The 17,975-nt window shown below is 41.0% G+C and overlaps 1 protein-coding gene across 5 annotated transcripts in view; it reads left to right on the top strand.

Annotated features, from left to right (window-relative positions):
- The window catches only part of MAGI1 (membrane associated guanylate kinase, WW and PDZ domain containing 1), a 321,908-nt gene that overhangs the window by 240,576 nt on the left and 63,357 nt on the right, over positions 1 to 17,975 (top strand). For all 5 annotated transcript variants that reach the window (XM_075287478.1, XM_075287479.1, XM_075287477.1 and 2 more), the window contains 5 exons: positions 687 to 769; positions 4,750 to 4,785; positions 14,229 to 14,286; positions 15,128 to 15,210; positions 17,544 to 17,651. In XM_075287478.1, the coding sequence (XP_075143579.1) occupies positions 687 to 769; positions 4,750 to 4,785; positions 14,229 to 14,286; positions 15,128 to 15,210; positions 17,544 to 17,651 (368 nt within the window). The remainder of the gene's footprint in view (positions 1 to 686; positions 770 to 4,749; positions 4,786 to 14,228; positions 14,287 to 15,127; positions 15,211 to 17,543; positions 17,652 to 17,975) is intronic.

Here is a 17,975-nt window from a genome sequence, read left to right as displayed (position 1 = left end):
CGGCGCCCTCTGTCTGATTTTTTGGTGTATTGCACTTAACAATATCAGGTGCAGATCAGTTGTCTGTGTTTAGCGCACGGTAACACAAAAAAAGTTAATTGTGATTGTTTTTGTTTTTACGTATAGTGTGCACATAGGCGGGGGAACGGAACGGGTTAACCAAATTTAATAAGCATTGATGTTTCCCCCACTCCTGTCATTGCCTACTCGGACCACGCTGGTCACTACTTCCTGCTGCCATTTTGACCCACAGGAAGTGCCTGCCAAGATCGGCTGAACAGGCATTTCCTGTGTGTGAGGATGGGACCAGGAAGTGGAGACCAGCAGGGAACTGGTGTCAGCTATTTTTTTTTTACCACTTTCCGTCCCTTTAACAAATACGTTCATCCCACCCTTTACGAACAAACCTGTTTGTAGAGATTACATATTTGATGGTGGATCCCACCAGGCTTAGGCCTATAAGGAGCGTGGCACACCTTCATAATATCATAAGCAGAAACCAAAAAATCTATTATCCCCCCCAATGTCAGATTGGTTTGGTAGTCACATATCCTCATTTTCCTATATAGCCAAGCCGAGCATGCATGTCAAGGTAAAGATGGGTGGTTGATGGACTCTCTAAGTCTACGACCTTGTAATGAAATAAAATATTCCAGATTAAATTAAGAATTTTTTTTCTCTTTTAGCCACAACACTAAAACGACTTCTTGGTTAGACCCACGGTGCCTGAACAAACAGCAGAAGCCTCTAGAAGAATGTGAAGATGATGGTAAGAAGATAAGAATACTTGATATTATAGTGAAGTCCTGGTGCTGACCGTAGTAAGACATGGCCAAGTACACCGTGATCTATATGGGCGGGAACTAGGATTTGGACCTTTTTCAACATGCCGTAAAGTGATCATTTATAGTCATTATATAGTTAAGGTGAAACTTTAGCTTATCTTTGGTTAATTTTTGGTATCCCCCTTTTATTCGGTTTGGTTTTTGTTCAAATAAGTGTAGAAAAGATATCAGTACTTGGAACCCATCAACAAGTAGGGTGACTGCCATTGTCGGATCCTATTAATGCTACTTGTAGAGTTACTAAAGCTATTCCAGAGGGAAATGTAGGACTCTATGGAGATTTTATTATGATTAACCCCTAAATATCCAAATGTTCCAGTCATCATATAAAGAGAAGAACAAAAGATCCATCAACAGCAACTTGTTGATGGTTTTGACATAGAAACAAATTTTTTGCTTTGTTCAGTGTTATATCTATTAGTGAAACCATTCATGACTTTGTACTGTGAACCTTCTTAGCTCATGGGGGGTGGGGGATGAATTATTTTTATTGTACTTGGGTACACATAACATTAGTAGTTATATGATATATTCTATATATGTATTGGGAGTCTGTCAGCAACTTTGACCCTGAAAAACTGATGTCCATTCTAGATCTGACTTGGAGACCAGTTTTTAAAAAACTTTGCATATAATGTTATTATCTGAATCACCGAGAAGGAGTATTATTCTGGTGTGCCCCCTACAGCAAGTGCCGTGTAGGTGTTACCAAATGGAAGGGCTCTCCCTAGGCCTATATGACTCTTGGCCTTCTACAACCCCTCCCCTCTGCTTTGGAGGGCTGTATCGGTCTCCTAGGTGGATGCTAGACTCACACCCCAAAGCAGTGAGTAGAAGTAATGGAGGGCTTGCCGCAGAGAAGCCGAGGGCACTTCAGCGTGAAGGCATGCCCCCTAGAGCACCAGAAGCGCACCCCATAATAAAACATCTCCTCTTTTTGGTGATTCTAATACCTACAAAAGTATATATGTATCGGGCACCATCAGGAGTCTGCAGGGTCAACATTGCTGTCAGATTCCTTGGACCAACAGTCAAGACATTTTCCATAGTACACAAAATGTGAGTTTTCTTCCATACTTCTATATCACAGTACTGGGGCAGATGGGCACCTCGTCGAGACCCCAATACCTTGGCAGGCAGAGTGCCTACTAGTCCGTAATACAGATCTATTAGTCACTTCGACCGCACAGTCCTAAGTACCATCGCCAATGATGATCTTTGGCTACATTTTGCCAAAAAACCACGTTGGCGTTGACGTTGGCCAATGTTACTCTCCCGAAATAATCTCATTTAAAAAATTTGCCATTGGAAATAAACTAAAAATTTGTATCCGGTCCAAGTCCCGTTTGTAGAAATGAAGTTGTGGACCTTCAAATCAGAAGTAAACCTTGAATTTTTGGATTAAATTCCACCGTTAATCTCCAGACTAATTTAGCCCGTTGGCGAATGACGTAAAGAATTGTTGAATGGCAGTACAGTGTGCACAGTGCTTTACACTCCCACGGTCCAAGTAAATGAACGCTAGTTATAGAGATTATATACTTCTAACCTATAACTCCAAGTTTTTTTCTCATTTGGAAGTAGAAATCTTAAAATCAAGCCTTATTCTGTAACACTCGATGACGAACGCCTATCGAATTACCGGTATAAACCCCGTGTGACACGTAAAAAGTAAAGTTGTTCTGCATTCATTAAGCCATCTCCAAGTGTTCCCGTGATACAATAGAAGACTGATTAGTATCATAAACATATGAAGCTGAAGGAAACACAAAGCTTTTTCATTCAGTCTCGACACCCTCGGACTGTTCTCCGCGCACACTCAACACTCAGAGACAACCACTTTCCTTTAGCCCTATTAGGGCATACGGCTATGGTGGAGGGATGCCCCCCACTTCTCTCTGGCAGAACAGGCCTACTTGTGCATTATCTAGATGGGTAGAGGAGGCATCCCCAGCAATAAGAGCTGAATGCCAGACTTTGCTTTAAAAAGGGTGTATTTTTTTGTGAGACCATGTCTTTTATCAACTCCAGTAACTCCAAAATATTCGGCTCCACCCACTGATTTCAGCACAGTTGGAATTTTTTTCTTTAGCCCCCCCGCCATTCTTGAGCAACCACTGGTGCTAGCTTCAACACCCACTAAGGTAATTAAGATCTGTCATGTGGGTGCTTCTGGGTTGAAGCAGAAAGATAAGGACCGCCCACCTGACGGTAGAGAGAAGAATTGTCATATTTGGTGATGTAACGAATGATAGATCAAGAGTCCTCAGTAGTTGATACCATTTTTAATGGCTGACAAAAAATGATGACTGCAAGCTTTCGAGACTATTCAGGTCTCTTCATCGGGCACGGTGAGGACTCTTATTCTTTACATTTCATATCCACTGGCTAATACGATACAAAGATAAAATTAATGATAAATCAGGAATACTGGGGACTAAAGGGAATATGCCAACGGTGCTGAAAACCGTGAAATGGAGCCTATTGGGGAATGGAAAAAGTTGCCCGTCCTGGAGGCAGTTTAAAGAGAGTCCTGGTCGAAACGCATTTGCCATGTGACCTGAATCTATAAGAGTTGTATGATTTTAATATGGTGAGAAATACCATCCCGGTCCCTGGGTTGTGTCTGTTTTCTGAGACAACAGCCATGTATTTGTGTTCTTGTTCGATTACTTTAGACTGGACTGATATACAAAAATTCCCAGCCAAAGTCTACCAAATTTTGGGGTCTTTTTTGATCCGATTTTTCTCTTCAATGTTCATTCATTGTCTCATTCCTACTAACCTTTCATATAGTTTTTGGATAACAACCTATAAAATTATTAATACCTTAATAGATCATGTTGGGATTTTTTTCTACTCTATGCCAAATAAGAGGATCAGGTAAAAAAATATAGCCCCGGTCCGGGGATTTATGGTGATTTATATTGAATTTATTTTATGTCAATAACTTTTCTTTTACAGCAAAATGCAAGGTCACATAATGCTGTAAGACCAGTGGTCTCCAGCCCGAGACACTCTAGCTGGAGGACCCAAGGTTGGAGACCACTGCCGTAGACTATGGGTATGATTCCGGGCATCTAGGATTGTTCTATTCTGTATACAGGTTGATTCTCTCTAATTTAGGATATTCTTTTTCTAGGACACACCTATGAATAAACTAAAGTTTAAATCTCTTAGCATTTAGACAAAATTTTTTGCAAATTATCAATTTTGAAGTTGAGTTGTGGATTATGGATTCTATATTTTCCTTACAAAGTTAGACAGGGTTTGTTTTTCTACCTATTCCTACTTTACCCCAAATGTATCGAGTTGTTTTTTTAAAAAACAAAAACCTGAGCATAGTCTGGTGAAAATGACTTAAAAAATTGAGAATTACAATTAAGAAAGTAAAATAAAATTAAGAAAAAAAATGAATTGGCCAAGTCCTTTTAATTACATTTAGTATAACATTTATATATTAAGAATGGGTAGAGAAAAAAGTGAACATTTTTGAAAAATTTATAGAATCATAATCCGCAACTTTTTGACTGTTTATTTGCCCATCAATGGAAAACCAATTTTTTTTTCAGAATTTGGCCAAACCCTTTTTAAGTTACTAATATTTAAAACCATATATATAAATTTGAGCTTCAATTTTTGTATTTCCCAAAGCCAATATTAAATTTTGACAAATTGAATAATTTGGAACAGAATTATTTTCAGACTTTTTCTGAATCCACATTGGGAAACTGAATGGTCAACACCAATTCCATCCCATTATCCTTTGTATACTAGATTAGATGGTATCAACCGATCATATTGGTTCTAAGGTTTTTTTGGGGGATTTCCAACTTGGTGTCGGTGTCTGAATTTATTCTCTTTTAATCTCTCTGTCTCATTTACTGCTCTTGCCTTGGAGAAGAAGGGGTCCACACCGAGGAACTGGACAGTGAATTAGGTAATTTGTCCCTCTTCATTTTTATTACCTTTCGATGGATACAAACCTGATATTCTACTGTGTATGACGAAGATATAGGACTCAATTTAAGACGTGGATAGCAAATGTATTTCCGTGACGCATTGCTTGGCCGTACAGTTTATGGAAGCGTTGAATGTGGTTGGTCAAAAAGCATCATGTGACCATGCATCTATGTTTTTTCTCACTTTCAAAATTAACCCTTTTTCTCTGTCTTTGCGGCTTTTACTATTCTGTTTCAGCTGTTTATTTAGGATGACGTAAATGGGGTCTATTCACTATTTTAGTAAATAATTGGATTCCACATGAAATAACAATTTTGGAGCATTTTCTTTTAGCGCTTTATGTTGAGCCATTTCTCTGATGGACAGAGGCATAACTTGAAGTTCCTGGGCCCCTATGTACAATATTTAATGGGGCACCCATTTATCATGTGCTGTCTATCTATACTACTGTAGAGAGACCTTTGGGCCACCATAGGCTCCAGAGTGCTGTATCAATTTTTAACTCGGCACCGCCTATAGGACCTAAGGCCATCCATAGTCGAGAGATACTTGGTGGTTGACCAAGTCATTGGCCGATGACCGTCTCTTACCATCCTGCTGTATTCATTCGTGCTTGGCAAGATGATGGTTTATCTCTGTGAGTACAAAAACATTGGCCCTTTAGTGGAGGGGAGGCCCTTTACGTGACAACTGGGTGCTCCTACTCCCCTTATTTATAAGGCTTGTCGCTACACAGACTATCATTGTCCAGTAGGGTTGAGCGATCGGGATCAGAAAAGATCGGATTCCGATCGGCGATCAATTAAATTTTGCGATCCCGATCTTTTTCGTCGGGATCGAGGTTGGAGGTTATCTCAAGATCGGCTCAACCCTATCCATATATACAGTATATCATTAATAGGGTTGAGCAATCGGGAAAGATCGGATCCCGATCATCGATCGAGCAAATTTCACGATCGGGATCGACTGGAACATGATCGGAAATCGGATTTTAAAATCGATCCTGAAATCTCAAGATCGGCTCAACCCTATTGTCCAGCACTAATCGAACATTATCAGAATGTAAGGAGATGTAACTTTTGGGTAAAGGTAACTCCTTGTTGTCACTTGATTCATAAATTTACAGGAGGAATAACAGGGGAATTGCTCCAAAATAGTTTTTTCATATGCAAGTATTTACGAAGACAGACCTGTCAGGAGAGGCGACACTTCACCATTATTCTTCATTGTCTTGCATGCAGTGGCCTGTCTATTACACACAAACTAAAATAACCACTAACCCGAACTAACACTAACTTACTGTGCACGGATTATTTCATATAGGACTATCAATCCTATTAATATTATAAACTAGCTGGTACCCGCGACTTCGTCTGCAGTGATGGTAGCAGTGGGTATATACAGGCGCGGGTAAGGTTTTCATACTGTGTATAAGGGATGGGATATGAAATGTAACTTTGTATCTTGTTTTTGTTGTAATTCAGACAATACATGAGACTTTTGTGTTGAAGTTACTTTGTATTTGAGCTGCTATATATACGGTGTTGTGAGAAACTTTACATAGTGACTTTGGGACGGAAGTATTTGAAGTTAACCCTTTCCTGCCGGTGGCATTTTTTGATTTTCGTTTTTGACTCCCCTCCTTCTAAACCCCATAACTTTTTTATTTGTCCGCTCCCAGAGCCATATGAGGTCTTAATTTTTCCTGGGACAAATTTTTCTTCATGATGCCACCATTAGTTATTCTATATAATGTACTGGGAAGCAGGGAAAAAATTCAGAATGGGGTGGATTTGAAGAAAAAATGCATTTCTGCGACTTTCTTACGGGCTTTGGTTTTACGGCGTTCACTGTGCAACCAAAATGACCTGTCCCCTGTATTCTGTGTTTGTTATAATTCCGGGGATACCAAATTTATACGGTTATATGGTTATATGACCCCTTAAAAATATCCAAAACTGTTTAAAAAAATTATTTTTTGAAAAGTCGCCATATTCCGATAGCCGTAACTTTTTTATACGTCCGTGTACGGGGATGTATAGGGCGTCTTTTTTTGCGTGACCGGGTGTACTTTGTACTTCTACCATTTTTGGGAAATGTTATTGCTTTGATCACTTTTTATTCAAATTTTTATCAGAATCAAAACAGTGAAAAAATGGCGGTTTGGCACTTTTGACCATTTTTCCCGCTACGGCGTTTACCGAACAGGAAAAATATTTGTATAGCTTTGTAGAGCGGGCGATTTCGGACGTGGGGATACCTAACATGTATGTGTTTCACAGTTTTTAACTACTTTTATATGTGTTCTAGGGAAAGGGGGGTGATTTGAATTTTTAATCCTTTTTATTTATTTTTTTTATATATTTTTTTTTACTTTTTTTAAACTTTTTTTTTTTTGCATTTATTAGACCGCCTAGGGGTATTGACATGGGTGGGCGGTGTCGCGGATTGTCAGAGCGGTGGGGGTCGGCAAACATGGCTGCTCCGGAGCGTTATAGAGCGCCTCCTGGAGTATCGTTAAGGTGAGGGGCAAAGTGGTAAAGTATCTGTATATGTGATTGTGTGGGGTTAGGGGCGAGGCTGTGGAGGGCAATAGGAATTTTGTGGCTTGCTATGGTCCAAAGTGTGTGAGATTGCAGAGATGGTGGTGTGAGTTTGGGTTTTGTGGGGGTCCTGGCACAAACGTATGTGCGCTATTGTGACGAAAAGTAGCCTATTGCGCAATCAGGTGTATTAACTATGTTTGTGGAAAATTTCAGCCAAATCGGTCGAGCGGTTTTTCTGTGATTGAGGAACAAACATCCGAACATCCAAACTCACAAACCCACAAACTTTCACATTTATAATATTAATAGGATGTGGAAGTTTGTGGGTTTGTGAGTTTGGATGTTCGGATGTTTGTTCCTCAATCACGCAAAATCCGCTCGACCGATTTGGCTGAAAGTTTCCACAAACATAGTTAATACACCCGATTAAACAATAGGCTACTTTTCGTCACAATAGCTCACATACGTTTGTGCCAGGACCCCCACAAAACCCAAACTCACACCACCATCTCTGCAATCTCACACACTTTGGACCATAGCAAGCCACAAAATTCATATTGCCCTCTACAGCCTCGCCCCTAACCCCACACAATCTCATATACATATACTTTACCACTTTGCCCCTCCCCTTAACGATACTCCAGGAGGCGCTCTATAACGCTCCGGAGCAGCCATGTTTGCCGACCCCCACCGCTCTGACAATCCGCGACACCGCCCACCCATGTCAATACCCCTAGGAGGTCTAATAAATGCAAAAAAAAAAAATTCAAAAAAAGTGAAAAAAAAAATAAAAACAAATAAAAAGGATTAAAAATTCAAATCACCCCCCTTTCCCTAGAACACATATAAAAGTAGTTAAAAACTGTGAAACACATACATGTTAGGTATCCCCGCGTCCGAAATCCCCCGCTCTACAAAGCTATACAAATATTTTTCCTGTTCGGTAAACGCTGTAGCGGGACAAATGGTCAAAAGTGCCAAACCGCTGTTTTTTCACTGTTTTGATTCTGATACAAATTTGAATACAAAGTGATCAAAGCAATAACATTTCCTGAAAATGGTAGAACTAAAAAGTACACCCGGTCCCACAAAAAAAGACGCCCTATACATCCCCGTACACGCACGTATAAAAAAGTTACGGCTGTCGGAATATGACGACTTTTCAAAAAAAAAAATTTTTTAACACAGTTTTGGACTTTTTAAAGGGGTCAAAATGTAAATAAAACCATATAAATTTGGTATCCCCGGAATCATAACCAAACACAGAATACAGGGGACATGTCATTTTGGTTGCACAGTGAACGCCGTAAAACCAAAGCCCGTAAGAAAGTCACAGAAATGCTTTTTTTCTTCAAATCCACCCCATTCTGAATTTTTCCCCTGCTTCCCAGTACATTATATAGAATAAATAATGGTGGCTTCATGAAGAAAAATTTGTCCCAGAAAAATTAAGACCTCCTATGGCTCTGGGAGCGGAGAAATAAAAAAGTTATGGGGTTTAGAAGGAGGGGAGTCAAAAACGAAAAACCAAAATCAAAAAATGCAATCGGCAGGAAAGGGTTAACTTCAAATACTTCTGTCCCAGAGTCACTATGTAAAGTTTCTCACAACACCGTATATATAGCAGCTCAAATACAAAGTAACTTCAACACAACAGTCTCACGTATTCTCTGAATTACAGCAAAAACAAGATACAAAATTACATTTCATATCCCATCCCTTATACACAGTACGAAAACCTTACCCGCGCCTGTATATACCCACTGCTACAATCACCGCAGACGAAGTCGCGGGTACCAGCTAGTATGGCAATAAATCTGGAATTTTGAAATAAAATATGGATAGCAGACCAAAAACAAGGGGCGGCATCTTATCTTTGAAAGGAGTCACTAGAACTTAGAATATAACCCAGCCCTACAGATAGATAGGTTAGGTTCGCCTGACTTAAAAGGTGTTTTCCCTTGTGAATCACCGTTTCTGTTGACAAGATATCGCCATTTTGGTCAGTATGCAAATGAACTCAATGAGGGCATTGTCATTGCTCCAAAGAGGTAAATGGCAATACCCTCATTGCTTTAATGAGGGTAAAACCACCATTTGGTTCGGGCAAACTTAACCTATCTATCTGCTGAGCTGATAACTTAGGTTTTGTTGAAACACTCCCTTCAAGAAAGAATATCCATAGACTAGGTAGGAGACTGGTATGGCCGCTCCTCCATCCATGGCTGCAAAAGGGAAGGTCAGGGGACCCTGGAGCTAAGTATGGGACTTGCATCTCTATTTAGGGCATATTCTCCCTGATGCTGTTGCAAAACGTTTTAAAAAAAAAAAAATCACCCTCTGACCCTCAAACAAATTAATCTCATGTCCCTGCTGTATTTTTTTTTCTTGGCGTAACAACAAAGATGGTATAATTGATTAGAATCCATGACTAAGATCCATGACGGATGATTTCATAATTGATGTAAATGCAAATTTTAATATACTTTACGCCAACCCAGCAAATTTATTCTACATGAATTATTATCCTAAAGATCTTATGGGCTCCAATGCGAAATCCGTATCTGGTTCCCCCAGTAACTATCATAGTACTAGTCTTGTCTTCTCCTTTGGGGCAAAGGGACATTTTGAGCTTTGGGTTCTTCAGTCTAAGAGAAAAAAAATAAAAGTAATATTTTACATGAGCTATCATAAATCCAGCCATGATGTCCTTATTGTGGACAGGTTATCAGGAGGACACTACATGTATGAGAAGATAACCTGACCACAATAAGAACATCATGGCTGGTTATCAGGAGGACACTACATGTATGAGAAGATAACCCGACCACAATAAGGACATCATGGCTGGTTATCAGGAGGACACTACATGTATGAGAAGATAACCTGACCACAATAAGGACATCATGGCTGGTTATCAGGAGGACACTACATGTATGAGAAGATAACCCGACCACAATAAGGACATCATGGCTGGTTATCAGGAGGACACTACATGTATGAGGAGATAACCTGACCACAATAAGGACATCATGGCTGGTTATCAGGAGGACACTACATGTATGAGAAGATAACCCGACCACAATAAGGACATCATGGCTGGTTATCAGAGGACACTACATGTATGAGAAGATAACCCGACCACAATAAGGACATCATGGCTGGTTATCAGGAGGACACTACATGTATGAGAAGATAACCCGACCACAATAAGGACATCATGGCTGGTTATCAGGAGGACACTACATGTATGAGAAGATAACCCGACCACAATAAGGACAACATGGCTGGTTATCAGGAGGGGACACTACATGTATGAGAAGATAACCTGACCACAATAAGGACATCATGGCTGGTTATCAGGAGGACACTACATGTATGAGACGATAACCCGACCACAATAAGGACATCATGGTTGGTCATCAGGAGGGGACACTACATGTATGAGAAGATAACCCGACCACAATAAGGACATCATGGCTGGTTATCAGGAGGACACTACATGTATGAGAAGATAACCCGACCACAATAAGGACATCATGGCTGGTTATCAGGAGGACACTACATGTATGAGAAGATAACCCGACCACAATAAGGACAACATGGCTGGTTATCAGGAGGGGACACTACATGTATGAGAAGATAACCTGACCACAATAAGGACATCATGGTTGGTCATCAGGAGGGGACACTACATGTATGAGAAGATAACCTGACCACAATAAGGACATCATGGCTGGTTATCAGGAGGACACTACATGTATGAGAAGATAACCTGACCACAATAAGGACATCATGGCTGGTTATCAGGAGGACACTACATGTATGAGAAGATAACCCGACCACAATAAGGACATCATGGCTGGTTATCAGGAGGAGACTACATGTATGAGAAGATAACCCGACCACAATAAGGACATCATGGCTGGTTATCAGGAGGACACTACATGTATGAGAAGATAACCCGACCACAATAAGGACATCATGGCTGGGTTTCTATGGAAGGTTCCTACATTCATGGTCTTATCCATTGGCAACCGATCAAGACTATAGAGCAAAATCTTTAAAACTCTGCAAAATTTTTAATTATTTAAAGTTGCAAAAAAGTTTAACTTTCGTCTACAAATTTACTTATTTGTTCTGTTCCTGGGAAACCTCTTTAAATACTGTAATATTCCCCTATACCTATCCACTTGCCTCTAATAAACCAGTCCGTCACCCGTCTTGTTAGATAACAGACTCTGTAAGTATGGCAGTGGGTTTTGCCTCTGGTCTGCAGCCAACCGGCGATGAAAACATCTTCTAATTAGTCGGTATGTGTTTTGTGTGGTGCCGGAGTTTAGTCTGTGCGGTTTCCTACCCTTATGGCAGAACGGATGAAATCTGCTAATATTACTGTGTAAATGTGTATTCTGCACTTTCCAGTTACCCACACACAGCAATATTGTGCAGGTCTGTGTGCTAGGATATGGAGAATTTACTGAAATGATATGAATTCCTGCTATATAGTAATACCGCCTGATGGGGCTCATGCATATGGCTGTATTAGGGAGCTGTGGATCTGTAACACTATGCCCGTGGCCTGCTCTAGGCTCAGACTATACCTCCATATTCATCAGATTGTACGGTGCGTTATAGAGGCTTTCTTCCTTAAAGTCATTGCTTCTAGGAGAGATATGGCACCATATGGCAGTATGTCAGGTTGTATTAGGTTATACTATGGCCCTGTAGGGACTATGTGTGAATCTATACAGTGTCTGAGCAGACCATGCAACGCCTCATAGTAGTAATGCATGCATGGATGGAATGGGCTACGCAGAGAACCTCCAGCTCTTGTCTGGTCCGTAGAGAGAGGAACTCCAGCTTTCCATTGTGATATAGTAAAAAGGACCTTCTGTTCTGCATAGTCCATAGAGAGGACTACCAGCTCTCCGATGTGGTCGTCAGAGAAGAACTTCAGCTCTCATCTGTGGTGTGGACAGTAGAGAGGATCTCCAGCTTTCGTGTGGTCAGTAGATTGGACCTCCAGTTCTCCTGTGGATAGTAGAGAGGAACTCCAGCTCTTGTGTGGTCAGTAGATTGGACCTTCAGCTCTTGTGTAGTCAGTAGAGAGTACATCCAACTCTTGTGTGGTCAGTAGAGAGGACCTCCAACTTTCCTGTGGATAGTAGAGAGGAATTCTAGCTCTCATGTAGACAGTAGATTGGAACTCCAGCTCTTGTGTGGACAATAAAGAGGACCTCCAACTCTCCTGTGGATAGTAGAGAGGAACTTCAGATCTCCTGTGGATAGTAGAGAGGAACTTCAGCTCTCCTGTGTATAGTAGATTGGACCTCTAGCTCTCGTGCGGTCAGTAGAGAGGACCTCCAACTCTCTTATATAGTCATTGGAGAAGATCTTCAGCTCTGATGTGTGGTGTGGTCAGTAGAGAAGGACCTCAAACTTTCCAGTGTGATATAGTAAAAAGAACCTTCTGCTCTGTATAGTAGGTAGAAAGGACCTCCAGCTCTCATGTGTAGTTAGTAAAGAGGACCTCTAGTTCTCCTATGTGGTCAGTAGTGAGGATCTTCTGTTCTCCTCGAGTCAGTAATGAGGACCTGTCACTCCCCTGTGTGATCAGTAGAGAGGACCTCTAGGTCTCCTCTGTTCTACAGTAAAAAGGACCTCTAGTTCTGCAGGGTGGCCATTAATGGGACCTCCAGCTCTCTTCCTCTTTTACTCTTCCTAGAAATATAAGAACAAACTGGCAAATAGGTTTTACAATTTGCCTCATCACTGGGACTTAGAATAGATTATCAATATGTGATTGGTGAAGGTCCGACACCCAGGACCCCTACAGATCAGCTGTTTGAAGAAGCTATAGTGTTTGAGTTGTGCTTGGTTTTATAGTTCAGCCCCATTCACTTGAATGGGACTGAGCTGTTGCTGTACCATGTGACCGATGAACGTGACATCACCGACACAGCTTGGAAGTGTTGCCTTCACTGAGGGTCCCGGATATTGGACTGATCTCCTATTGATGATCTATAGTAAGGACAACAAGTCCCAGAAAACTCCTTTAATCTTTGCTGACCAAGTTGGGCTTTATATGGACACTTCATGCCCAGATGTCACATTATTCATCTATTACCAGGAGGAACTACACAAGGCAGCCTTCTAACAAGTGACCCTTGAGATTTGTTATTTAATAGGGAAGGGTAAAAATTTACCCAAATGTGCACCTCTCCATATTCGCCATGTTATCCGTAGTCGCACAAATGGACTACATATACCAGCATGCCCTGCTGCTCGGAGCCTATAGGAGAGGATACAAGGACGGCTCTGCATTCCCTAAATATTAGAATAGACACTGCATGTAACATAATCTTGTTTGTATAAGCTGGTGCCACCTACAGGCTAATCGAGGGTACTACATTGCCATATGACATTACATTTTCTTGGTTTACAATATTACTCGTTTCAGCCCTAATGAAATTAAATTATGAAGGAAAAAAAAAAAATTAAAAAAATCTATAAACTCTGATCCACATCTATCACGCAGGCAGAAGCTTTGACGTCAGGATAGCAGAGCCATACGTAATGTCAATTTAAGGTTTGCTATCTCTATAGGTATGCCAGCATTAATAATAAAATAACACATAATATAAGAGTAGATCTAGTCGGCCGCTAGATTTCACGGAATTGACTTGTTTCAACAATGTAACAATAGAGATAAGCGTCAATTCTACGATCCGTTGACGCTTATCTCTATCCAGTCTCTGTTTCCATTCACAACGCATATACCTGTGATTTTTAGCCACGTTTTAGATGTGATATTGATATTGTATAAGTTGCAGTTCTGTTGTATAATCCATTTTTCCCCTTTAATTCTTAGAATTGCCTGCTGGGTGGGAGAAGATAGAAGATCCTGTTTATGGAGTCTACTATGTAGAGTAAGTCATCCCTGACCAGTACCGCGGCTTGTATACACCGACCAAGATAGATTTATTGTAAAAATTCCAATAATCCAGCTCTGAAATTATTAAATGAGATTGGAAAAAAAAATATTTATTTTCTAGGAACAGCGCCACTCTTGTCCACAGGCTGTGTAGGGTATTACAACTCAGCTCCATTTAAATGGGTTGTACCAGCTTTTGAAGTAGGGAGATAACTTCATGATCAGAGTCTGACTTCTGGGACCGCCCCATCCCCACAATCTGGAGAATGGGGGTGGGGTTCCCCCATCCTGACGGAGGATCAGGCTTAATATGCACCCTCTACGTCAGAGATGGCTGAGCTGCATTGGGTCTTCTACTCCATCAGACCCCATTCTCTGGATTGGTGCGGTTCCCCCAGTAGTTATTAGGATATCCCCTAGACTTTGGATAAGGGAATAACTTCAGAGTGGGGACAACTCCTTTAAGTTATTGGGACTGAGCTGCAATACAAGACACGGTCCAAGAGTGGCGCTGTTTCTGAAAAACACAAATTGCTTTGGAGTTTATTTTTTTGGTCATTGGTACAACACATGGAGCGAAAACACAAAAACACCCCTGCCCCCGTCTATGACGTCAAGGGCAGATGTGGGAACTCTTCCGCAGCCATAATATGGCCATGTGCTTTATTCATTTAGGATATTTTTATGACTTTGGACTTGTTTGTTAGTTTTTCTCGCCCTTTTATGCCCGGATAAACATCCTGACAATGCGCGTCATCTAAGTACAGCCGCCTCCATGGACTTAATTCCTGTCCTTCAATAGACGCCATTAGTGACATCATTGTCTTCCTTCGCAGTCACATAAACAGGAAAACCCAGTATGAAAATCCTGTCCTTGAAGCCAAACGCAAGAAGCAGCTTGGGCAGCAGCAGACAGAAGGTAAGACGCTCTCCGGTTACATATATTATCCATGTTATATTCATCATGTTAGATTTCTGCCTGTATATGGTACATGGGACGGGTATTATAGGGCTTGTCTGGTTTAGTCAAAATATCCTATATGATACCCTGTTCAAGAATTTAGGGATAATAGGAGGTAGGGTCCACCAAGCAGGACCACAAGGGTCTCCCTGGAGGACCCAGTATATGTATATTTCAAATTGACAACCCATTGATTTATACAAAACTGTGTAATACTTTGTTTATCCTCTGGAGGTGCTGTAGGGAAATTGAATACTTGCTTTGGGTTATAGTTGATCGCTGAGGGACCTAGCAATGAGATACCTAGGGATCAGCTTGTGGACTGGGACCTTTATATCAGAATTTGGTTATTTGATGCCGACAACCCCTTTAAATTGCGGTAGTACACTGTCCAGCCTCGCCCTCTTCCTGTGTTGTAATAACTTGAGAGTCTTTATTCTAGGGTTATCTTGGCCATATTTATATATTCATGGGAAACCCCATTATTGGCCCAAGCTTATAGTAGTGTATAGGGTATAGATATATCTCAAACTACGATATATACTCTCTTAGCATGGAAATCTATATAGGTAAAATTTAGCAAGTACAATAGAGGTGGGGTCCACCCTGTAGGAGTAAGAGGAGGACCCAGCACATCTATGTTTTACATTGAAAACCCATTCATTTATATCAATATTATCTAATACTTAGTTTCTCCTCTAGAGGTGCTGCTCAGAAATTGGATAGTTGCTGTGAGTTCCCCTGTATATAGCTGATCACTGAGGGACCCAGCCGTGAGACATGAGTGTGCTCAGCTTATCCTCTGGGACCTCAGTTAGTAGTCCATTTCCTAACTTGTACTAAAATTTTAAGACTTTCGAGAATCTTATCATTGGATCATCTGCCATATTTATAGAACCCTGTTATGGGCCCGAGCTCATAGTACTCTGCACGATGCTATGAACTCTCTTAGGAGAGGAAAATATATTGGTAAAATTTAGACAAAAAAAAAAAAAAAAAAAGTGTAATACTTAGTTTCTCCTCTGGAGGCACTGCAGGGAAATGGCTGTGATTTCCCTTGCACATTATAGCTGATCAGCGTGGGGCCCAACAATGAGATATTCTGTGATCAACTTATCATCTGGGACCTTTCTATCAAAATTTGATGGTCTTACACTGACCCCTAAACTATAGTAGTGGGAGTGCTCACCCACCCCGTTTTTTGGCTTCTATTTTTTTTTAAAGATTTTTTACTGTAGGAATTCAATGATTTATCAGAGTAGATTTATAGGGTGACGATTGACGTGCCCCAAATTATCATATACACTTTCTTAAAATAGATAATCCGTCTCTGTAAAATTTAGAGTGTGTGTTTTCTTAAATAAAAAATTAAATAAAAATTAAATAAAAAATGTTTTTTATATTGTGTTTTTGCAAAATATATTTTTTGCTATACCGTTCGCAATGGGATAAGCAGCCTAGAATCCACCGGTGTGTTTGGCTGCAGTTACGTTTCGAGATGTTTTTGCAGAAACAGCAGGACTTGTGCTCGGAGATGAGTGTGAGGGCGATTTCAGATGCAGGCTGCCGTGTAAGGAAGGAGTAATTGTAACGTGTTTGAGCAGAGACTACTAAACGTTCCTTGCTAAGGTCACCCTGAGTACAAGATCCACAGGGGGGCACCCTGAGACAAATAATCTACAGCGGAGAGGGAAAGAACCGCACGTCTCCAGCGAGGGCTGCAAATACAGAATAGAATCCCCTGACGCCGGCAGTGATGGCGACAATTTGCAATTGCACATGCACCGTAATCTTTTTCTGCTCATACATTTGCAAATGCTCGGCGTCGGTGCTGATCAGAAACCTGCTGCTCTCCCCATGTAACTTCAACTCTCAGCATGGGCTGATAAACTGGAGTACATCGGGAACAAGCAACCTGCTATTTATTCCTGTTGTCTAGGAGCCACTTAAAGTGTCTAAGTAGTGCGGGGGAGGGGCCACATGGCTGTTTATAAGAAAATATAGAGAAGAATAAAAAAAAAAATTAACAATAGAAATGCCAATAACTTAATTTTGCTCGGCCGCCATGTTTTAGTCATTTCAAATATATAGGAAGTATTTTATAATGTGACATATTGGGGTACATGGGGTCCTACGCCCAGAGCAGGGTCTAGGGTGGAGGAGTCTGACACACCTTTCTTATTAAGGTTTACCCTGCACTGGGCACGTCACAGTTTTGTTCTATCTGGGTGTTTCTTTAAATTGTATCTGCTTTACATGGATTCTTATTTTTGTATCATTATGTTTTGTAGCAACAGAGTGGACAGGAGACCACCCACCTATAGCGCCTCCACCCATTACTCTTCCCAACAACCTCACACCAAAAAAGAAGGAACCAGCAAGAGACCCTTCCAACCATGGTAATTTTAACATTACTGGGATAGTTTAGTAGGTGGCATAAATATAGTGGGAGCAGAGGTGACATTCATACTAGACCCTGATGCCTTGCTGAGGCCCCAAAGCCCCCTATCCCAGTTACTCCCAGCACAGCTTAAGCACTGGAGAACAAGTGCTTCAAGTTACGTCTCTGGGGTGGCCAATGCTGGTGGTCTTATAGGAAGTCCTAGTATCCAGAATATCAAGGGAGGCCTGCAGATAGATAGGTTAGGGTCATCTGAATGGAATCGTGTTTCCCCCTTTTGAAATCGGTGTCCCTGTTGCCGAGATATCGCAGTTTGAGCTCT

This window comes from Leptodactylus fuscus, chromosome 9 (assembly GCF_031893055.1).
Source record: "Leptodactylus fuscus isolate aLepFus1 chromosome 9, aLepFus1.hap2, whole genome shotgun sequence".
Lineage (NCBI taxonomy): Eukaryota > Metazoa > Chordata > Amphibia > Anura > Leptodactylidae > Leptodactylus > Leptodactylus fuscus.
The sequence above is the reverse complement of the archived record's forward strand: the minus strand, read 5'-3'. Positions and strand labels throughout refer to the sequence as shown.